This window comes from Saccopteryx bilineata, chromosome 12 (assembly GCF_036850765.1).
Source record: "Saccopteryx bilineata isolate mSacBil1 chromosome 12, mSacBil1_pri_phased_curated, whole genome shotgun sequence".
Classification (NCBI taxonomy): domain Eukaryota; kingdom Metazoa; phylum Chordata; class Mammalia; order Chiroptera; family Emballonuridae; genus Saccopteryx; species Saccopteryx bilineata.
The window spans coordinates 2,831,773-2,855,889 of NC_089501.1; the positions used below are offsets into that span (position 1 = coordinate 2,831,773).

The 24,117-nt window shown below is 47.0% G+C and overlaps 1 protein-coding gene across 3 annotated transcripts in view; it reads right to left on the bottom strand.

The window, feature by feature from the left end:
- BEND3 (BEN domain containing 3) overlaps positions 1-19,820 on the bottom strand; it is a 36,386-nt gene extending 16,566 nt beyond the window's left edge. The window contains exons 1-3 of one of the 3 annotated variants that reach the window (XM_066248053.1): positions 18,827-19,820; positions 4,533-4,580; positions 3,867-4,069 (exon numbers count right to left, since the gene is read on the bottom strand). In XM_066248053.1, the coding sequence (XP_066104150.1) occupies positions 3,867-4,069; positions 4,533-4,569 (240 nt within the window). In that variant the 5' untranslated portion in view covers positions 4,570-4,580; positions 18,827-19,820. Of the gene's footprint in view, positions 1-3,866; positions 4,070-4,532; positions 4,581-6,020; positions 6,115-18,822 lie in introns of those variants that run through there. The other 2 variants (XM_066248055.1, XM_066248056.1) reach the window with 2 other exon arrangements.
- Positions 19,821-24,117: the final 4,297 nt, after the last annotated feature.

Here is a 24,117-nt window from a genome sequence, read left to right on the forward strand (position 1 = left end):
CTTGATGTGGGGCTTGCTGTTTCTTATTGTGGTGAACTGTTTATAAAAATGGCCACACTAGTTCCCCCGTCCTGTGTGAGAGCCTCTTTGCTTTGGGACTTTGTTGTTCCTGCCATCGGGGTGGAATCTGTTGTCCCACACTTTGCATGTAGGTTGGGCCACGTGACCTGCTTTGACCAGCGGGACACTGAGTACAGATGACGCCAGCAGAGGCCTGAAGAGCCTGCACTCAGAGCCTGTCCTGTCTGGCTCCCAGGAGCTCTTCCGTGTCCCACGGACAAGCCTGGACTAGCCTCCGGGAGAGTGAGAAAGTACTAAGGGGACGCTGCAGTCATCCCTGTTGGCCCAGGGGAGGCTGGTCACCCCTGAAAGGGGCGTGAGGTCACCCCAGACCGCCTCGCCCCAATCATGTTAGGCACACCAGGAGAACCACCAGCTAATCCACAACAATTCTGAATAAAGTGGTGGTTGTTTTAAGTTTTTTGGGGGGAAGGGGGTTGTTACACAGCAAAAGTGAATCAATACTCAACTTTGTGTTCTACTTCTTGACTGGCTTTACTAGCAAACTTAAAAGGATTTTGTAGGACTGATCATAAGCAGATGACAAGCAGAAAAAAATATTTTCAGAAGTTCCTTTAGGAACTTAACATAGTATCTTTCAAATTTTTCAACACTTTCAAAATAACCTCTAGGAATCCAACCCATAGGTACACTCACAGAGGCACTAGGTGTATATACATAGGTGATTCTGTGGCACTATTTACACTAGTATAAAAGTGCAAACACCTAAATATCAATCATTAGGGAAAAGGATAATAAATTATGGTTTAAAGTAAAACATAAGAAAAAGCAAATGGTTAAATGTTTTTCAAAGGAGCTATTCTACTAACCACTGTGTAGCTTTCATTTGCCACAAAAGGAATCTCAGCAGACAGAGCTCTGAGACTGAACCTGTAGTCACTACTTCCTGCACTAGAAACTGCCTTTCACACATGAAAAATTCCTCCGGGCAACAAGGTATCCAGCTAGTGGCTGTTCAGGCCGCCAGAGTCAAGGGCGGGATATTTCTAATCGATCCTTTGGGGGGGGGGGGGGGAGCTCAGGTAGGTATAAAAAGTGCAACTTTCTGGGCATTATAGATTGTCAAAAATGTATTGGTTGAGTATTTATTACTCATGATAATCCAAAAGTAAAAGCAACCCAAATGTCCATGAACTGATAAATGGATAAACAAAATATGGTCTCCAGTGTCCCTCGTCTACCACAGGGGTTAGGTTCCAGACCTCCCCCCACCTCGCGACAGGTGAAAACCTGCAAAGTAGCGACCTTATATTTACTTCATTATTTATATATCTTTTAAGGTTTTATTTCTGTTTAATATTCTTTTTTTTTTTTTTGTATTTTTCCGAAGCTGGAAACGGGGAGGCAGTCAGACAGACTCCCGCATGCGCCCGACCGAAACCCACCCAGCATGCCCACCAGGGGGCGATGCTCTGCCCATCTGGGGCGTCGCTCTGTTGCGACCAGAGCCACTCTAGCGCCTGAGGCAGAGGCCATGGAGCCATCCCCAGCGCCCGGGCCATCTTTGCTCCAACGGAGCCTCAGCTGTGAGAGGGGAAGAGACAGAGAGGAAGGAGAGAGGGAGGGGTGGAGAAGCAGATGGGCACTTCTCCTGTGTGCCCTGGCCGGGAATTGAACCGGGACTTCCACACGCCAGGCTGACACTCTACCACTGAGCCAACCAGCCAGGGCCTCTATTTAATATTCTTTTAATATGCTTTAATTAGTATTTTTATATAGTTTTCAATTTTTTAGGCTAGAAATTGCTTATTTTACCACAAAAATAATAGAAATAATAAAAATATCTATATACCACAAAATCCCATAATACTGCGAAAACTCTGCGATACTAAATTAGATATATACAATTTAAAAATCCACGATATAGTGAGACTGCAAAAAGTGAACCACGATATGGCGAGGGACGACTGTATTCACACCATGGAATATTATTTGGCCATAAAAAAGAATAAAGTACTGCCTGACCAGGTGGTGGCGCAGTGGATAAAGCGTTGGACTGGGATTCCAAGGACCCAGGTTCGAGACCCTGAGGTCGCCAGCTTGAGCACGGGCTCATCTGGTTTGAGCAGAAAGCTCATCAGCTTGGACCCAAGGTTTCTGGCTTGAGCAAGGGGTTAGTCTGAAGGCCCGCGGTAAAGGCACATGTGATATAGCAATCAATGAACAACTAAGGTGTCGCAATGCACAATGAAAAACTAATGATTGATGCTTCTCATCTCTCCGTTCCTGTCTGTCTGTCCCTGTCTATCCCTCTGTCTCTGTAAAAAAAAAAAAAAAAAAGAAAAAAAAAAAAGAATCAAGTACTGATACATGCTACAGCATGGATGAACACTGTAAACATTTGCTAAGTAAAAGAAACAAAACACAAAGGCCACATAGTCTATGATTCTAATTGTAACAAATGTTCAGAAGAGGCAAATCCACAGAGACAGAAAGTAGATTAGTAGTTGTCAGGAGCTAGAGGAGGAATGGCCCTGACTGCTAATGGGTGCAGGATTTCTTTGTGGGGTAATGAAAATGTTTTAAATTTATTGTGGTGGTGGCTGCACAACTCTGTGAACATATGAAAAACCTATGAACTGTGCATTTTAAATTGGTGAATTTAGTATGTGAAGTATATGTCAGAAAAGCTCTCAGAGGAAGATAGAGTCTTAATAAATAGATGAATGAATGAATGAATGAATGAATTACTCAATACTCCATGATGTGGAATGCTGTCAGTTCTCATTACAATGTAATGTAAACATATATATTTAAACCCTGGTGAAAATCTTAACCTCATCATTTTGCCATTTAAAGTGCAATTTTTACTTACTGAAGACTCACTTTGTCTCTAAAATCCATAAATTCCCAATTTATTTGGACCTGCCCTAGCATCTAATAGAGGAGAATTAAAATACACGAATAATAACCCAAAGAATCTCAGGCTGATAACCCACGGTGCTCTGGCTAATGACAAGGAGCCTTGAAAATGGGGGGCTCTTTTGAACACACATGCAGAAACTGATATAACTATCTGGGTCCCCGAAAGAGAATAAATGTGGGTGGGGGGGGGGGGGTTTGGGAAAATGTTCTAAGAGTTCAAGGTATATAATCTGCTGGTCCAGGGGGAGGCTGTCTGGAGAGAGATCCGGGCTGGACACCTGCTTGTCTCCCAAAGCAGCCTCTCTCTCCTCAGTCTTCACTGTTCTGTGTACACGTCTCATCTCCCATCTGGACCGCAGGCTGCTAGAGCGGGCCACTATGTCAGTTCCATTTTCTCTCTCAGAATTTAGCAAAGTTCAATACAACTAGCAGATGACTAAGAAATAAGGCAAATTCGTACAATAGATAACTTAGGGATAACGGGTATGATACAGAATTCTCCACTTTAGAAAAAGATTCACTGAACAGTTTCTTTAGGCATCAAGCTCTCCAATAAACATAAAAGACGGATTTGATTTAGAAAAGGGCCTGGGAACCCTTGAAACTTTTCCAAGAATCTATGTTAAGGGTGTATGTACTACGTAAAATGTAGGCTTGCCTTCAACAAGTTCTTGCCTTCTCTATAGAGCAGAGCAAAACAAAGAACTCAAAGGCAGGTGCTTGTGAAGACTCCCTTTCCCCTTAATGAACCCAGACATAGACAAGATTCCAGTCGACACTTAAGCCAGAGATGGGACAGCTGAAATGAAAGCCTTCTCACGCCCAGGAGTTTAGGAGCTGCCCAGATCCCACAAGTAGAGATTCTGTGTCTCATCAGAGGGTCAGAGCCCAAGCAGACGGGGAAGGGGCTTGGCGCTCACCTCGGGAATGAGCCGCCGCCTCTTCACGCTGGAGACAGAGTCTGGCTGGCTCTCGCTACCTGGCTGCTTTCGCTTGCTGGAGTCCTGGAGGGTGGTGAAGACGCTGTCCAGAGGGGGCTTCTCCGAAGACCGGGAATTCACTGAGCAGTCCAGGGCAGCATCTTCAGCCTCCGTCTCCACTTTCACAGTGTTATTTTTTAGAACTGTGGCAGAGAAGAGAGAGGGCTCAGCGAGAGAGACCACTGGGCCACTCAGAGATCAGCAGGGCTCCCTAAGTGACACGTTGTTTGTGGGTCGCCCTTTGACACTCCACTCAGACGATAAAGTCTAGTCACAATAAAACTGCACTTTCCAACCAGGCAGTTTTTATCTTACCGCACTAGTGCTATACAATAAAACCATGCACTAAGAACATTTTGTTCAGACTGGTTTTAAAGTCTTTTTGAAGGGTGGGAGGAAGGAGAGGAGATGGAGGGAAACAAATACTATCTTTTAAATGATGCTTTTTAAAAAGTAACTCTAGAAAGACACATGGGTGGAGGGGCATGGGAACGGGGGAGGGGGGCTTCCATTGATTTTTCATTTTGTATCTTCTTATATTTTTAAATCATATGAATGTATGACCCCACAATGTTAAAAATAATTCTTAAGGTTTTTTTTTTTTACCTTCTTCTACATCTTCACTGAATTCAGTTGAGTTCATCTTCTATTCCACTACATGTAAAGACAAAGACAAAGTGTTGATTTACTGCTCGATTTATTTCTTAATTTTCCGTCCCATGGAAAACTCCCTTTTCCCCAGCCCTGGCACCAGGTAGAAGTTAAGCCCACACCGCTCTGCAACACCAAGGAAAAGCACACCCCCTCCTTCTCATTTGCGGGTGCTCAAAGTAGCCAGGCCTCCGTGCACCTGCTGGGAGCGCTTCTGCAAGGCTCCGCGTGGCTAGAAGGTGTCTCACAGCTCTGACTGAGGGAGCTTACAGAGCGAGGGGGGTGTTCCTTAAGAAAATCAGTCTTTTATAAATTCCGCGCACAAAAATGAAAAGGCTGACCGAGGACGGAAGCTATGGGTCCTGTGGACTCGAGCTGAGGTCCCAGGCCTCCAGGTGGTCCGAAGAGACCTGTGCTGCCCATGAGCGCAGCCACGAGCCGCGTGGCTACTGAAGAATGGAAATGTGGCTGATCCAAATGGAGGGAGACATACCCGCTGGATTTCAAAGACGTCGCATAGCGGGAAGAGTATAAAATATCTCATTAAAATATTTTTACATTAATGTTGAAATAAGGTTTTTTTACTCATTGGGTTAAATAAAATATACTATATTCAAATTAATTTCACCTTTTTTTAATGTGGCTACTAGAAAATTTTAAATTACATATGTGGCTTGCTTTATATTTTTATTGGATGGTGCTGGTCTAGCCTTTTCTTCAGAAAACAACTTTCTCTTTCAGAGAAAGAGGTGCTGTAGGTTTTTGAAGTTCCCAAGTGCCACACAATCTGGTCCAAACCCTTCTCTTTACTGACAAGGAGATGCGGCGGGTGGGAAGGAAGGAGCCCTGCATGAGTTTCAGGGTGTGGTGCAGGGCTGGCCCCTCTCGCTGCAGGAACGGAACAGACACCGTGAGGAAAAGCACCTGTGAGTCTCTGAGGTTCCTCAGATCATGTAACAGAATGTCCATAAAACCCATAAGCTAGTAGTGAGAAAAAATAGAGACGACAGCCTTTATGAACGACATTGGGGGTTGTGGTTCCCACAACTGATTAAGCGGACTATAAATATCAGTCTCATTTTGGTTAGGGATCAGAGGAGCGCAGTACTAAGAAGCATCTCCTAAGAAACTTCTATAAGGAAGAGGGATGCCATCTACAAAGTACAATAAACCACTGACAGAGCAGCTGTGGAATGGTGTGTGGTCCCGTTTCACACCAGTGAATGGCGTGCTGGGGGTCGGGGCAAGACAGAGGGAGTGTCTGGGGACCCAGGCACAGGAGAATGTCCAAATTTACTAATAACAGCAACACTTACATAGTACTAGTCACAGTGTGTAACGTTCACTTTATGACAGGAACAATTATGTTCATCCCTGTATTACTAATTTTCAGAGGAATGAATAAGAAAATTTAAGATTTAAGACTGAAATCACAGGCCTGACCTGTAGTGGCGCAGTGGATAAAGCATTGACCTGGAACACTGAGGTCGCCGGTACGAAACCTTGTCTGGTCAAGGCACATATGGGAGTTGATGCTTCCTGCTCCTCCCCCCCTTTCTCTCTCTCACTCTCTCTCCTCCCTAAAATGAATAAATTTTAAAAAATTAAAATAAAAAAAAAATAAAAAAACAAAGACTGAAATCACACTAAGAATAATTCCTATTTAACAAACTATCCCCTATTCGGAAAACATAACACACAAGGTGATACTATGGGAAAACTTCAGCAGCTTAAGAACTATTTTACCAGAGGTGAATTCTAGCAAATACACCACACGTTTGATGACACCCTCGGATCTGGGTGTCTCTGAGGGGAGGTACAGGCAGGCAGGTGGGAAGTACCATTTGCAAGTCAAACTGACAACTGCATTTCAGCAGGCAGGCAGCTGGAGGTGAGGCAGTCAGGCCTCCGGCCTCCCAGCCCAGTCAGGGCCTCTCGAGGAGACTCACTCAGGCGTCACCCGAGGGCGAGCGAGCGTGGCAACTGCCCTTGGAAACCTGCCATGGGGTCATAACCCACTCCCTCCGATCCAGGGCAGAGGTGAGACGGCAGAACAGACCAGGAGGATGAGAAAACGGCTGGCGGAGAGGGGCCAGTGTACAAAACCAAGCACAATACATTCTGGAGAGAAAAAGTGGGGAAGGGAGGAGATGAAGAATGATTTGTTAGGGGGGAAGGAGTCATAGTGAAAGAAAACCACAGAGACTCTGGCTAAGTAGAACAGAAGCACTAAAAGGACAAGTGAATCCTGGAAGAAAATAAAATAGGAGTCGTTGAAAAACACAGCAGACAGAAGCACAAGGGCTGAGCAAGGCCCTGGGCCACCTAACAGGATGCCTGTCCGCACACCCCCACTCCACCAGAGCAGCGGGGAGCCCGGGAGGCCTGGGGCCAGGGGCTGGGCGTGGTCTCTGCAGGGATGTGGCCCAGTGAGCAGGAAGGGTACTTTCTGAACCACCACCACGTGACACAACAGCAAGCAATGAGCACCTGAATTCTGAGCTCCTGTGACTGCCTTGTCAAAGAATTGTGAAGGAGCACACACCTGAGTCACCTACAGAGTGAGGACAAGTAGAGGAGGAGCCACCGAAGCTCACAGCAGGGAGGTGGAGGACGGTGGCGGCTCTCCAGGCACACAAGGTGCCCAGAGTGCATCTGCTTTGGAAAACATTTCTGTGTTCATTTATAGACCAGGGACAGATGCTAGACTAGCAGAGAAGTAACCCAGAACACAGTGCAGTGGGCCCCTTCCCTCCCAGCCAGCAAAGCAGCTATGCTCTTTGGAAAGCTGGGGAATTTCCCATTTGCAAGGCCTGGAAAACCCACGAGGGCATTGGGCGCACGTGCTGGGGAGTGAGGCGAGGGGCCTCGCTGCCATCTGCAGCCCACACCCTGCGTTCCCGGTACCGCCAACCACTCTGTGTGCCTCCATCCCGCCCTGAGCTAGTTTAATCCCAATTTTACCCATAAGGAAACTGAGAGTATATACCTTCAATATACACAATTTTCATTTGTCTTTGAAGTTGGGAAAATATTTTTATAATGTTCTGATTAAGGAAGTAAAATACTTAAATACTGGAAGGGGGAAGAAAGGATACGGAGGGCAGGAACTTGGCAGTGCCACACAGCTGGTAAGCGGCAGTACTAGGGTTGAAACCAAGTCTGTGTGTATCTCCCATCAGCCACCAGAAGAGGCAACTAAGACAATCTTCATTCTCCTGTTGATGTTCTGCTGGGGGGCCAGTTTTCAGCCTTGGACTTCCTGGTCCAACAGCAGCTGGACCATCCAAATCTCCTTCCATCTCCATGTAGCACCTGGAGAACCAGTGTGTCTTGTGCTTATTATATACAGACTCCAGCCCAAAGTGCAGAAGTTTCTACGAGAGGCATGTGTGGGTCACTTCCAGGCATCCTGAGCTGACGTGGTGACACTGCACTAACAACCTCAGGGCTGGGTGGGAAGGGGACGGTGCAGTGTTTACTACCTCCACTTCCTGGTCATCTGCAGAGTGAAGGTCACAGGGCTGCTCATCCTGGGTGGATAAGGAGTATCCGGATGCCAAGCATGCCATAGAAATTCCTTCCGTTACTTAACTATAGGTTTTGTAGGAGCGACCAACCACCACACTCCCGCCCACCCAGGCTGCTAAATGGCAAGGTCCTGTGCCTGCAGCACTGGGGGGTGGGGTGGGGGTGTCTCAGGCTAACATTCTCTCCTGTTCAAATCCTTATTCCTCTCACCACGAATCTCAAATGTGAGACGGTCTATGCATTCACAGGTTCATGAAAATCAGCTTCCTTCCCAAGAGGTGGCTGTTCCATGTCCCTCAAAAACAAACACTCCTGACCAAGCCCAAGGGAAGATGATTTCACTGAAGAAGGGGACGTGTGCCAGGGAGACCTGTGTAGCTCGCTGCTGGCTCTAGTTAAACCAGCACAGGTTCTAAGCCATCAATAACATATCGAAGGGTGACTCTCAAACAGGACTAATCTCCAGTGGTTAATCTAATAAGTAAAACGCTCTTTAAAAAACAAAAGAGTTTAGGAAAGTGACTGTCTCTGGTACAGAAAGGTTTCCAATGATTCAGAGCTTGTAGGAGTATATAGAATTTTATTAAAATGCCTCCTACTCTTGCGCTGGCTGAATAGCTCAGTTGATTAGAGCCTCGTCTGGATACACAGAGGTTGCTGGTTCAACCCCCAGTCAGGGCACATACAGAAACAGATTGATGTTCCTCTCTGTCTCTCCCCCTTCCTCTCTCGCTAAAAATCTATCAGTCAATCAATAAATGCCTCCTAGTCTGTCATTCTGTACAAAGTGAGACAGGCAATATCCAATTTTCCATGCATGGGTATAATTCTGTTTGTGGCTGAGGGAAGATCAGTATGTCATCAGAAAAGCCTTCAGTTTACAAAAAGCACAAAAAAAAGGGTAAGAAGGTAAACCCAAACGTTTGCAAATAAGATGCTTTAGCCATTCAAATATCAAATTACAAAGGGTAAGTTGCTTAAAATGGCTGCATAAATGGCAGTAGTGGAGGAGCTGCCCCTGTGCCTCATGCTGCAATGAGGCTGCATCTGAACCCCAGATATCAGCATGCACCTGGCTGGGGGCAGGAAGGGATGCTCGGGAGTAAAGAAAGACGAGGCAGAGAAGTGAGGACCATTCATTGCTGCTCAGAAAAAAAACGATTCTATCCCTGGCCAAATAGCTTGGTTGTTTGGAGCACCGTCCCAAAGTGCAGAGGTTGCCGGTCGCTCCCCGGGCAGGGCACGTACAGGAACAGCTCTATGTTCCTGTCTCTCGCTCGCGCGCTCTCTCTCTAAAGTCAATAAAACAAACTTAAGAACAAACCAATTCTAAGAGATACCACAAACAAACGGAAAAGCTGAAAAGATTTACAATTATAGGTCAACTTACATTTTCTGAGTTTATTTTAAGAAAGGAAGATGAGCCTGACCAGGCAGTGGCGCAGTGGATAAAGCATCGGACTGGGAAGCAGAGAGCCCAGGTTCAGAACCCCAAGGTCACTGGCTTGAGCGAGGGTTCATTCGGCTTGAGCATGGGCTCACCAGCTTGAGCATGGGATCATAGACTTTAGCCCAAAGGTCGCTGGCTTGAGCCCAAGGTCACTGTCTTGAGCAAGGGGTCATTCGCTCTGCTGTAGCCCCCTCCCTCCCCTGGTCAAGGCACATATGAGAAAGCAATCAATGAACAACTAAGATGCCACAATGAATTGATGCTTCTCATCTCTCTCCCTTCCTGTCTATCCCTGTCTCTCTCACTGTCTCTATCACACAAAAAAAGGGAAGATACTTAAAATCTTTTTTTTTTTCCTTTTTGACTAGATAATACATGCACATGAAACAAAATTCAAAAGAATATTTGGTTTAAAAGTCCACTGTCCTCCAGTCACTGGGTTCCTTACTCTCTTGGAAGCAATCATGCAATTTTTCTTTTTCTTATGCATTCCACCAAAGCTATTCTGTGCCAGTGGTTCTCAGTGTGTGTCACACACAGATTCGCTGTAGCCAGACTAGGGGGCTGGTACATGATGGTACAGACTGTCTCTCTCCCCAAACCACTATTAGTGAGGTCAAGTGGTAGCTTGCAGTTGGCCATAGTGGGAATTGACATGACAGAAATTGACACTTTTACAACCAGGGCATTTTGATTTTCTTTCAGTGGGGTCCATAAGATCAAACACTACTATTTTCACAATAACACTGAGATACTATTGCCCCTTTTCTCACATGGGTAAGCAGGAGAGGTTTCCTGGAGCTACAAGATATATTAGTTCGCAGCAGATTAAATACAGAGGCAGATCTGAAAATTCAGCTGTCTTGTACTAAGTCAGCTATTAAAGAGATCTGCAAAAATATAAATGATACCACTCTTTTCACTAAGATTTTTTTGGGGAAAATAGTTATTTTTCATAAAAAATGTTATTGGTAATAACTTGTAATGAATTGATTATGGTTATTTTTAAATAAATTAATTAAACTTTTTTTTGGTGTATTTTAATTCTTAACACAGTAAATATTGACGATAATCCATATAAATAAAAGCTCTTTGGGGTCCTCAACAATTTTTTAAGAGTATAAAGGGATCTTGAAACTAAAAGATTTAATATCCTCATTCCTTGTTTTTTTTTTTCACTTAACAGTATCATGGAAATTTTACTTCTTTTTTTAGTTTGAGTTCCCCCAGAGGCAAGCTGTGAGACAAGGATTTGGAGTAGCAGCTTCCTTGGGAAGAGAGAGAGGGCTGTATGAATGGGCCACCTCCCGTGGGCGGAGGGGAGTCCCCGGCTACAGGCAGTGCTGCGGCACTACTGCAGGTGGCTCAGAGGGTCTCTGGAGCAGAGGGTCCTGGGGCAAGCTCCTGGAGGCAGAAACCCTGCTGAGACATTCCTTTCCGACCACAGTGCATCTTTTATCCTGTGTGGAAGGAGCCCCGCAAACTGAATTTAACTCCTAGTCTGTGAGGTAGAAACTCCTGCTTGTCTCCTTTTACAAGTGCGGAAACAGAGGCAGTTTTAGAGCCAAAGGGACCCCAAAGACCATCTTGTTTTATAGGTGCAGGATCCAGGGCTCGGAAAGACTAGGAACATGCTCAAGATTGTTCTGTCAGGAATGGCCTCTTGTCTCCCTGCCCTGTGCCTTGGTGGCCACACGCCCCACTGTGGGATGGGAGCTGTTGGTGCCAGTGGGGCAACCCTCCTCCGCGCAGGGAATCCACCGAACACAGAGCCGGTCTTCAGGACCCACAACCGACACACAGGAGGCCCGGAAGGATGAAGATGGACCTCTGGGAACCTCTGTGGGGGAAGGATGAGTAAAAACCAGAAGATAAAAGGAACAGGAAGGAAAGAGCAGTCAGAACCCCAAGGTTAGAAGAGACTACATTAGGGTTTCCATAACAACTAACTCACATTTAGTAAACAACAGGCTGTGGGCCATGGCTGTACACTTGCTTCCAATTTTGTGCTCTAGATACAAATAATTTTAAACTTAAATATATACCTATAAGACGCCTTTTCTTTGCAGGGGAGAAATGTTAATTGAAAATTCTAGGCAGGGACAAGACTACTTCAAAAATAACCATCAGTGTTCAAATGGGCATATCTTAATCTTCCTCATCACTTTCAGGTTATAAAGACCTAAAACCAAATCTTTCTGCCACAGAGCTCCACACACCTGACAATTATGATATGTAGTCACCACAAGGGACAAAGGTCAGAAGGCAGAACAAAGAGGCGGGGCCAGGGCGCCTCTCATTCACAGCTGACCTCCAGGTGAGCACAGGCAGCGTGCCAGGGTCAGACGCAATGAATTACTGATAAATTCCTCCAAAACCTGCAGAGAAAATGGAAGGAACAGCAAGCTGAAAGTGACCTGGACTGAGACCACTGCTGGTCACCACCGTTACTTCCATTATACAAAGTTAGGAAGTCAACTTCTACACGTTTTCTCAATACATGGCTTCAAAACCTCTACTGACAGAAAGAGCCAAGCATTAAACTATGGGTAAAGATTTAAAAATCAATTGTTCATTACAGGGCTACCCAGTCAATAACATACTTCCAAATGCACTGGGGATATCTCAACTACATAATTAAAAACGCCACAAAGCAGCTGGAAGGAAACATGCCAAAATGCTAATTACTTCCAATTAGGAGGATTATGGATCCATGATTTTTTCTTTATATTTTTCTCTACTTTCCAGTGAACATGCAGTGCTTTGGAAACAAAAAAGTTTTTAAATGAAAAAAGACGTAATCTTTACTAGTGAGGTTATATTCTGCTATGTCCACAAACAAAAAAACAAGCTAAGAATGTAAAATCAAATCATTAAATTTTAACAACCAACAAACTACTGAAGACCTTTCATTTTATACTGTCCCCGAATTACTGCCTCTGAAAGTATAAAAAGGTCCTCAGTATGGGGAGCGGGGAGGAGCAGAAAAAAGTCCCCATCACAAACCTAGGTGTGAATAAGGTGTAAAGATCAACCGTGGGCCCTGGCCCGTTGGCTCAGTGGTAGAGCGTCAGCCTGGCGTGCAGGAGTCCCAGGTTCGATTCCCAGCCAGGGCACACAGGAGAAGCGCCCATCTGCTTCTCCACCCCTCCCCCTCTCCTTCCTCTGTCTCTCTCTTCCCCTCCCGCAGCCAAGGCTCCACTGGAGCAAAGTTGGCCCGGGCGCTATGGATGGCTCTGTGGCCTCTGCCTCAGGCACTAGAATGGCTCTGGTTGCAACAGAGCAATATCCCAGATGGGCAGAGCATCGCCCCCTGGCGGGCATGCCGGGTGGATCCCGGTCGGGTGCATGTGGGAGTCTGTCTGACTGCCTCCCCGTTTCCAACTTCAGAAAAATACAAAAAACAAAACAAAAAAACCAAAAAAAAACAAAAAAAGATCAAACATGAACACAAAGGAAATAGCATTTCCTAGGGCGTGCATTTTAAGCTCTATCAATGCATTTGCCTGATACCTGAGGTATTTATCAAAATAAGCCAAATTTCACAAGAGGAAGAAAAAATGAAACTGGACCAAGTCTTCAGGATCAGGGATCCAGGCTGAGTGCTGAGAGCCAGGTCATGCAAACGGTGTGAGGCTGCAGGGGATGCTGGCGGGCTGGACGCAGTGCAGACTTGGCGGGGCTGACGCCCACCCTGCTGGGTCTCTGCACTCTGAATGGTAGACTGCTGTGACATGTGGTTCTTCCTCGGGGTTACCTGTGTCTGAGCACCCTAGGAGATGTTCTGACCCCCTCCTTCCATGACACCTAAAAACTCGACCAAACTGGGCAATCGGAGGCTTGCTGCAGGGGCACTGGGTCCCGGGTGAAGCCAGGTGAGGAGGTTCAGGGAGTTGAGAAGTGGCCGGGCCACAGAACAAGGAAGGAGTATAGCAAGGTCACTGGTTAAAGGTGGGGAATAAGGAGTCACGCAAGAATTTGACTCGGGAAATTCTCCTTAACGGCTGGATGTAGGACCACAGCAGTGTGAGCAGGGATACCTAGCATGATGATTCCTGGCAAAGGATCATTGGTTTCTTCCCTAAACGTCCCACAGGTTCCCAAACGGAAGTTCTCGAGCTCTGCCCATAGCAGGGTGGGACTGACCGACGGTGTCTCCTACAAAGTTCTTTAAAGAGAACTGGCTGCTCCTGAGAGATCAGCCAGGCAAGCCCTCTGGTGAGAGTAGTGTGAGGCTAATCAGAGGTGCCAGAGGCTTGTGGCTGGCCCAGCATCCCACAGGACAAACGGCAGGCCTAGAAATGGGAAGTAATTGGGCTTCCTGAAACCCGAGGTTCAAATCCCAGCCAGCTGACTCCTGCCTTACTAAATCAGAAATGTCCACTGAACTTAGGACTCGCCACTGGGCTGACCCCTGCCCTGCAGCCCTGACCTCAGGCCATCAGGGCAAATCCTCCTCACCTTCCAAGTCATGTGCCCATATGGAAGGTGAAGTAGATAGACTCTTACTGCAGAAGGAGGTGTCCTTGAGAATGTGAGCCCCAGAAGATGACTGTGACTGGTACCTGAGACCATGGAGACGGTGGCTGTGCAGCACTGCCACATGCTAAAAGGTACAGTATAGAGACTATGCTCAAACCATTTGAAAAATGATAATACAACACACTGAAGGATTTTAAAAGTTCCATTAATATCTAACCAGACCTTACTCCATCCTTTCCTCAACTGTCACACTACATGATTTGACTTCCTGACACTTCTCTCCTGTAGGTCACAGTGATTTTTAAAAATGAAACAGAAAAAGAGGACAGCAGCTGCATTCATGCAGCACTGGCTGCACGGTCTAAGTGCTTCACATGTTAGCCCATACATCCTCAAAAGAGCCCTCTTATGTTGCAGATACGGAGCTGGGGGCCAGCAGCCTGGGCCTCACTTGGAGGAGGGTGCTGCAGGGAGCAAGGAGAGGGAGAAAAGTAGGGTTCACTCCAGGCTCATGGTCTCATTCCAGCCTTCCAAAAAGAGCTGGGACCCAGACAGGGCACACCATCCCTTCCTGCTGAGCACCCATCTGGAGGCTGGGCTCTAATGCAGGCGCAAGTCCACTGGCCACATGGGTCCTCGGACCACCAAGGGAGGGACTAGCACAGCTGCTCTTGCAGCAATTGGGGATTCCCTGCAAAACTTTAGGGTCAGACAGAACTGGGTTACAACCCTGGCTCCATTTATCAATAGTTTCTAACACAGGGCAAGTTGCTTACCCACCCAACCCTTGGTTCTTTCTCTATAACATAAAGCTGAACAGTCTACCTCACCTATAGTTTGAGTTTGAATGAAAACTACAAAGGAGAAAGTGCCTGGTACACAGTATTCAGTAAATGTTACCTTTTTAAATTTTTTACTTTATTTTATTTTTTGCGAAAGAGACAGAAGGACAGATAGGGACAGACAGGAAGGGAGAGAGCTGAGAAGCATCAAGTCTTTGTTGTGGCACCTTAGTTGTTCATTGATTGCTTTTTTAATGTGCTTTGACCATGGTGGGGTGGGGGTAGGGGTGGGGTGGGGCTACAGCAGAGCAAGTAACCCCTTGCTCAGGCCAGTGACCTTGGGCTTCAAGCAGCAACCTTTGGGCTCAAGCCAGCAATCATGAGGTAATATCTATGATCCCACACTCAAGCTGGTGAGTCTGCACTCAAGCCAAATGAGTCCATGCTCAAGCTGGCAATCCTAAGGTTTCAAACCTGGGTCCTCTGCATTCCAGTCTGACACTCTATCCACTGCATCACCTCCTGGTCAGGCTAAATGTTACCTATTACAAAGCCTTTCTTTTGCAAAAGATGTTGAAAGTCTACTGTAGTAATGACTGATTTTAAAACGGAAAAATTAAATGACTTAAAGCCTTGTCTTTCAAATGAAAGAAACAAAGAAACTGGAAGGGGGTGAAATAAAATCAAATGCTTTCCCTAAGGACAGGAAGAATGTTCCCATGCCATACTCTCCTGCCCCGGGTCTCTGGGTTTACAGGAATGGCCAGGAGCCCTGGGGCTCTCAGAGCCCAGCCCTCTTGGCAGTGGCATCCTACCCATGGGACTTGCAGGACATGTTTGCAATTTGTTCTTATTTTTAGACACATCTGCACATGCTGTCTGAAAAATACCAGTCCTCACAAAACCAGGGCAATTCCCCTGAGTTTTTCTAAAGCTGTGATTGTCACTACCTTCCTAATTCGGTCAGAGCACCTCACCTTTCTGAGTCCAGCAAAGAACAGCCACAAGACCCTGCCTGCCTGGGACTCGCAGCTCACCCTTGTGACACTGCATTTTCTGAATGTGACTAAGTGTGATGTCTTCCTCAGCAAAAGCACTCTACTTATTATGCCTTCCCTGGTCTCAGGAAGGGCTACCTCGTTATCCTTGTCAACGGTAGGAGGTCTAAGACTCTGCTGAATTCTTTAACCTTGGCATCCAGAAGCTGGAGCGTGAGGAGGAAAGGAGAGCCAGCACATCCCAGCAGCCACTCATGTGACTCACAGGAAATAGTGATTAATTTTCCTAGGAGATATAAACCGAGTTCCTCTGTACTTCCCACTTCTTTAAGTATACTGTCTTGTGACCACATGAGTTAATTATTGGAACATAATCTGGTGTAAACCAACCCCCAATCCACCCTCCCCCCAAAACCTCCATCCTTCGATTTACTAGCTTCATGCGGAAACCAACAGAGCACCTCTCCTGTTTGACACACCAAAGGCCTGATGCCAGCACAGAGAGCTCTTAGCTTGCCACGTGCAGGTCATGTGTGGCAGCCAGTACTAGAAATCACAAGAGCTCTGGTCTGAAATAAGAATGTCATAAGAGATAGTGAAGCAACAGAAGGGGGAGAAGAGCAACTGTCCAATCTGGAGAAGGAGAAAACAGCAAGAGCAGGTGATATGCACAAAGCCCATTAAAATACCCATGTTTTTGGCATGTGCATTTTATGTGACTTTCAATTTATTTTTTTTTAATTATCATGCAATAAAATTTACTCTCTGGAGGGAAAAGTGTATGGTTCTATGAAAGGGCACATGTATACTTCCCTGTAACCATCAATGAAAGGAAGATAAAAAAAAGTTCCATCACCCCCAAAATTAATTCTACAAATAATTCCTCCAAACTGACAAAGCCAATAACAGGCACAATGAATAATAAGGGTAGCAAACATAATTCTCCACTTGACGTCAAAATTAAGTGCCAGAAACAAAACCCTGCATCCCAACTTCCCAGACACTAACATCACATGGTTGTTGCTGGTTGGCTGGCAACCTTCATGAATTTCCACATTATTAAATTTGAGATGCATGTTGCTTCTCTTCCCAGTGCTTCAGAGCTTTCTACAGTTCTAAAAAGTGGCAGGTGAAGCATTCCTGCAGGATATTAAATTTTCACCTAATTAAATCTCAGAGTTTATTCCAATTTCTCTCTTCCTAATAACTAGACATTCTGCTATTCCTTCGCTCATGTAAGAGATGCTTCTGAACCTAGAAGTGACCAACTGGGAGGGCAAATTAAATGTGTCAATGTCATACCTTTCAACAGAGTAGGATGCTGACTAAAGATCTTATCTGCTAGGTCCTAAATGCCATCTCTTGCTGCTACTAGTGCTGTGTGTGTGGTAGTGGCGACGGGGAGATCATAAAACTTGTCCCTTAAATTACTTCAGCAAGGAGATGGCATCTCCAGTAAAACTAATGTTCAGTGGCAGGAGTTTCTATGTGACAAATTGTAAAAGCTCTGTGAACTTCATTTTAAGGGCAAAGCAGACAGGTGAACCCACCAGCAGGAACAGGCTGCACTGACCCCACCTTTCTTCTGGAATCCAAGAGACTCCTCCATTCATTTAGCAAATGTTTATTGAACACCTAAGTTATCAATCAGTGGGTTAGTGACTAGGGATGGAAAACTCTTAAGAAGATACAAAATATTGCCAAGTTCTCATTATTGAGGGTGAGGGAATTGACACAGTCCTCCTGTTTGGTGATACAAAACCATAAACTAGGGATGGTTGCTGAAATAAAAAGGGTGGGGTGTGGATCGCTAAAGAACCTCCCCATCCTTCTTGTTTACATACGGCGCCAGCCCCAGAGCTCAGTTCCTTGCCTCAGTTTCCTGGCCCCCATGCGTTGTCCATGGCATGTTAAACATTCCAAAGTTACTTTAAACATTTCTGACTTAAGTGTTTAGCACTATTCCACGCACCCTTGTCTGGTTAGCCTTGGCGCATAAAATTCTTCCAGGTAGGCCACCTGAACAATCACTCTTTCACCTCTGTAAAAAACACCTTGTAAAAAATGTATGTCTTGGTACACAGGTCCTCGTTAGGGGTTGCTGCACAACTCACCGAAATGGCGAGGGCAAAGTCTGCGTGGGTAGTCACATTTACATGAAAAGGTAAAGGGGGAGGTCAGGAGCGGCGGCGAGAGCCCCAGGCTCCAGTCCGCGGCCGGTCGCAAAGGCCTCGCGCCAGCAGGGGTGCACACCCAAGGCGCCGGGCCCGCCTCCTGCTCCGGGGCAGCGGGAACCGGGAACCGCGAACCGCTCCGTGGACGCCGGGGAGGAAGCGCTGCGCCCCCTGGCGGCGGGGCCCGGCTCCGTTCGCGCCCGGCAGCGGCCGCCGCCGCGGGCCGGCCTCACTCCATTTGGAGACTCCGGAGGCAGCGTCCCTCCGAGCCGCGGCTCTTCTGGCCTCCCGCGCCCCGCTCGGCGTCTCCCTCAAGTCCCCGCCCCCTGCTCCTCTCTGACACCCCTTTCTTCACGCCGAGATGTCCCCCGCCGCAGCCCGGCCGAGCGCGACCGCCGAGCCCCCACGGGCTCCGCAGAGCCTTCCGGCGGCCCCGGCTGCTCCATCGCGGCGACAGGCAGGGGTGCGGGGCCGGCGCGCGGCGCGAGTGGGGCAGGCAGCCGCGGCAGCATGGACCATTCCACTCCGCGTCCCCCCTCCGCCCCCGCGCAGCGCGCGTGCTCCCGGGGACGCCATGGAGCCGCTGCGTTCCGAGCGGCACAAAGGGGTGCGCGGCACAATGGGCGCGGCGAGCCCGTGGGCGCCGGTCCTTGTTCGGCGGCTCGGCCCTGTGCGGGGGTGGGCGCTCCTCCCGCCGGGCGCGCTCAGAGCAGCCCCCCTTCGCGTCCCCTCCCCTGCTCCCGCCCCCACCCCAGCATGGATGTTGCAGCCACTCTCCCGTCCGTCTGCTCCGGAGCCGCCGCGCAGCCGGCTTGTTCCTCCCCGCACTTACCTGGGACACGAGTTCTGTACTTTGCAGTGCGGGCCCGCGCCGAGTTTGGCGCCACGTGGGGTACGGGGTAGCGCCGGTCCGCAGAGTGGGGGACGCGCGCGGAGAGCCTGGCGGGGCGGCCCAGAGAGTTGCTGGGGGCGGCAGGCGGGCGCCGTGTATTTTCCCCTCTCTTTGTGTGTGTCCGTGCGCTGCGCTCTCGCGTGACGTGACGGGACTCCGTGTGTCATTTCCGCACAAGGACACAGGAGCCCCCGCCGCATTGGAACCACAACCCCTCCGCCCCCACCCCTGGCCCGCCCCTCCCCCTCAGCGGGGCACACGCGGGACCAGCGGCGGCGCTCGGGCGTGAGCGGCCACGGCGGGGAGCGGAGGCGCGCGCCCCGGGAACCCGGGCGGCCCGGCGCGCTCGGCGGGTGCTGCGCTGCTCCACGTGGGCCCACGCTGGTCGCCCGGGCGGGGGGCGGAGGTCGCGCACCCACGGCGCTCCGGGCCAGCGCTGGCTAACAATGACCCCTGCACACTGTGTGTTCTTCCCCTGCGAGTCATGTCTCTAAACCGTGGTTTCTTAGACCCGAGGAGTTTGACCTGAAAAGCCTCTTTTTCTACTTTTTTTTTTTTTCTCCGCGGGACGGCGACTGTGCGGGGCGTTTCCTTCCCTAGCTCCCGTGCCTCTCCTGAGTCCTTGGTATTTCCGCGGTGTCCTGGGTACCCGGGCGGGTGTTCCCGCGCCGAGGGTGGCACAAAGACTTCGGGCGCAGGGACCCCTGCCACCCGGCAGAGCCGGCATGGAGTCGAGAGCCGCCGGAGAGCGACCGCAGGGCTGGGAAACGCTGGCTCTGGCCACGCCCCCTGTGGAGTGGCCGCCCTCTGTTGTGAGCCCGAGAGCAAAAAACCAGCCTTCTACTTTTAACCTGAAGTTTTGACTTTTGAAGCTGTAAAGCGAGAGATTCCGAAGTGCGCGCGCTCACAGACCCACAAGCCACAGACAAATCCACGGGGTAGCTACGTCCAGCGCTTAAAATAGGAAAACACGAGTCGCCATCTGAATAAAGGCTGATTAGACTCTTAACTCCCGGACTGGAGATTTCAACTTGATAACAACCCACTCCTCGAGTATTTTCTCAAGTCTCTGACTTGAACGGCTGTGATGGGTGAGAGTCAAGGAAGCCCAAACCGACAGTTAAACCACGTTGATATTTTAGTAAACAGCGAGAATATAAAATTTTAAGTTCTTCGCTTGTTGAAGAAAGTATAAAAAGGAAAATGCAAATAATTCCATCTGCTGCTCACAGCTGACTGGCTGCAAGAGAGGACCATGTGGCTCAGCCCTGTGCGGTCAGTGAATAGGTAGAATAGATTTTAAATTAAGGCATATGCTGGTTCTTTGCTGCCCAGTCGCGGGGTGGGTTTAAATTAACATATAATTTTGGATTACCATATCCTCCACACCACACCGATTGGGAATTTAGTAATTGTGCAAGTTCCTCCTCTTCGGGTTTGAAATAAAATAGAACAGAGTTATCCATGACCTTTGAGGAGCTACGGGGGACTTTTCTTGAAATGTATTTGGATAGCCCGTTTTGAGAAGTCAGTACTAATTGCTATGCAAAATCAGCGAGCTGCCAGGAAAACGGAGCTCTGCATGCAGGGGGGTGGTTTTATAAAAGAATCCATACGTGCTCAGTGTCATTCAAAACAAGATGATGAAAAGAATGGAGCCGAGATAGCAGTCCTTCAAATTCAAAAGACTTGAGTCGCCCTATCTACATTTAAAATAGGGCGGGGGAAGGAAGGGAGGAGGACCGTGGTGGGAGAATGGTTAATTTATACATTCCCAAAAGACAGAATGGAGGCACTTCAATTTCTGGCGGGGACTTGACTTTTACATTCGCAAATCAAATAATACGTATGACTTAGTATGTCGCTTGACTTAGTTAACAGATACAGCAGCTTCAGCCTCACCTTCAGTTTAATGTAACAGTCGTAATTAGAATTTTTAAAGTATAACTTGCATTTCATCAGTTTTCTAGGATTTCCCAGTAGGGCGTTAGGAAGAGTTAAGATTAGTATTTAAGCTCACTTTGCATTTTTAAACCACTTTACCTAAGTGTTTAAAATATATAAAATGACTTAAATTTTTACAAATGGGACTAGATGAAATGTGTGTTGAGAAGGATGTATTTTTTAATCACTCAGTTTATCAACTCAGATATTTAAGGACAAATAATAGAAGACAATAGAGATTAACGATTCTTTGTTCACATTGTTTGGAACCAAAGATTTTGTCAAATAGAATAATTTTACTAAAAAATAACATCTAAGGCAAGCAACATGCTTAACTAACATGGTTGATTTTTCAAAGCACATCTCTTAAACTACAAAGTGATCTTGAGAATCACTGTAAATATATACCTTAATTAGCATAGTTAGATCAATGTACATAAAATGAGCTGTTTATTCTAAATAAGTTATTAAGAGAAATGGAAAATGTTGCTATCTAGGAAAGGAAACTACCTTCAAGTGGTTTTGCCTGTTTATATGAGGTCTTTTTTTTTTTTTTAATATAAGGAATGTTTTTAAAAAATTCAACTGAGTAAATTTGAAGATCTAATTGACTTTATTAAGCAATTCATGAATGAGAGCATCTCACCTAAAAGAAGGGTGGGGTAAGGGAGCTACTAAAAGAAAAGAGGATTCTTTTTAGACCAGGACATCTTTAGGAAGGAGGCAAATGGTAATAGTTTTTGTCATGTAGATTGCCTCTTCTTTCTGTTGGGATTGTGGGGGAGGAATTGAGAGTGCCCACGTGACAGATTACCTTACTGGTGCTTTACCAGAACATTCCAGACTAGTTGTTTAGGATTACATTTCGGGGAAAGGTTGAAACTGTAATTAGATTAGGTATTAAATCTTGGTTCCCTATCATGGGCTTTTAGCACAAGTGCTGCCATTTTGAGCCTGTGGTTTTCTTTTTAATAGGAGGAAGGGAAATAGTATATAAAGGTGAAACCAACTGCATTGGAATAGTTGTGTTCTATTGGTATTTTGAAGCCTTTAAAAAATAATAGTTTTGGAAAAAATAATAATAATTATAGTTTTGGCCTGGCCTGTGGTGGTGCAGTGGATAGAGCGTCAACCTGGAATGCTGAGGTTGCCAGTTTGAAACCCTGGGCTTGCCAGTCAAGGCACATGTGACAAGCAATCAGTGAACAACTATAAGGTGATACTTTTCGTTTCCCCCACTTCTTTCCACTCTCTATAAAATCAATAAATAAAATCTTTAAAAAAATAATGGTTCGGCCTAACCAGGCGGTGGCACAGTGGATAGAGCGTTGGACTAGGATGCAGAAGGACTCAGGTTCGAGACCCCAAAGTCGCCAGCTTGAGTGCAGGCTCATCTGGCTTGAGCAAAAAGCTCACCAGCTTGGACCCAAGGTCACTGGCTCCAGCAAGGGGTTACTCGGTCTGCTGACGGCCCACGGTCAAGGCACATATGAGAAAGCAATCAATGAACAACTAAGGTGTCGCAACGAAAAACTAATGATTGATGCTTCTCATCTCTCTCCGTTCCTGTTTGTCTGTCCCTATCTATCCCTCTCTCTGATTCTCTCTCTGTCCCTGTAAAAGTAAATAAAAAAAAATAATGGTTCTTGTAAAGCCAGTAGCCACGGCCACCATGATAGCCGCCTGGCCCATGCAGGTTCGCATTTGATTCGGACAGACAGTAATGAAACAATGGAGCCAAGAGCTAGTGGGTCGTTAGCTTTAATCCTAGCTTGCACCCGGTGGGCTAGAAATACACACAGTGGGAAAACACTTATGTTGGGCAGATAAAATATATTATGCTCACTTTGTTAAAGATGGTGCTGCCCACGAGGAGGCCGTTGCCCAGGTGATATTAATGTGTGTTGGGGGCGGGCTGTGGGCAGGCAGAATCCTTGTAGCCTGGGGCTTGGTTTTAGGACTAAGCCTTTCCCACCCTTTTTGATGTGGGGTGGTACAATCCAATCATGCCTCAGAGAAGTGACTTTGTATTAGAGACTTCCCTATTTTGTATATGGGATTAAAGGTTTTGAATCTACACTACAAAATGTGGGCAGAACGAGAGCTTGCTCTCTTGGTTCCTCGGATTAGCATTAGAGAGCAGAGAGCAGAAAGAGGCCATGTGGCCAGGAGAAGCAGCCAAGATGGTGGAGTGTTGAGTGAGAAGCAGTTAGTGCAGAGTTTGTGCAGGGAGAAGGAAGGAGATGAGGAACAGAGGTGAATAAGTCTGGTGAGCTAGAAACCTTTGATTCTAGGAAACTTGGATAAGTCAATAGCTTTGTGAGCACTGAATGTGAGTAGGTTTTGGAGCCCAGTGTGTGTTTTTACTTGCCTGCCGGGTGCAAGCTAGAGTTAAATATGATGGCCCACCAGTTTTTGGCTCCATTGTTTCTTTGCCGACTGTCCGAATCCAATGCAAACCTGCATGGGCCAGGCGGCTATGATGGTGGCCGTGGCCACTGGCCATACAACTTCCCTTTCCATTCAGGGCTCCCAAAGCCACTGTTTCCTAGAATTTCCTAGAATCAAAGGTTTGTACCTCACCAGCCTATTCACTTCTGTTCCCCATCTCCTCCTCTCTGCACAAACTGGCTTCTCCTTCAGCACTCCGCCATCTTGGTTGCTTCTTCTCTCCTCCACGTGGCCTTTTCTGCTCTCCTCTCTAATGCTAATCTCAGGAACAGAGAGAGAGAGAGCACTCCCTGTCTGCCTTATTTTTTAAATTTATTTATTCTTTTTTTTTTTTTTAGAGAGGAGAGGGAGAGACAGAGAGAGAGAGGAGATAGAACAGAGAGAGAGAAGGGGGGGAGGAGCTGGAAGCATCAACTCCCATATGTGCCTTGACCAGGCAAGCCCAACGTTTCAAACCGGCTACCTCAGCACTTCCAGGTCGACGCTTTATCCCACTGCGCCACCACAGGTCCCGGTCTGCCTTATTTTATAGTGTAGAAATCAAAACCTTTAATCCAATATACAAACAAGGAAGTCTCTGATACAAAGTTATTTAGGATTGGAAAGGCTTAGTCTTAAAACTAAGCCTTAGGGTATAACGACCCTGCCTGCTTACAGCCTGTCCCCCACACCCAATGCAAACTATAAGCAAGCAAACATATATATCATATTTACAAACTTATTTGACCAACAGTTCTCAAAATGTCATTGGATAAAAGTAATGCCTTATGAAGAAAATATGAAAAATATAGTATAAGATGAGGAGAGAAATGAGGTATTAAAAACACAATTGCTGC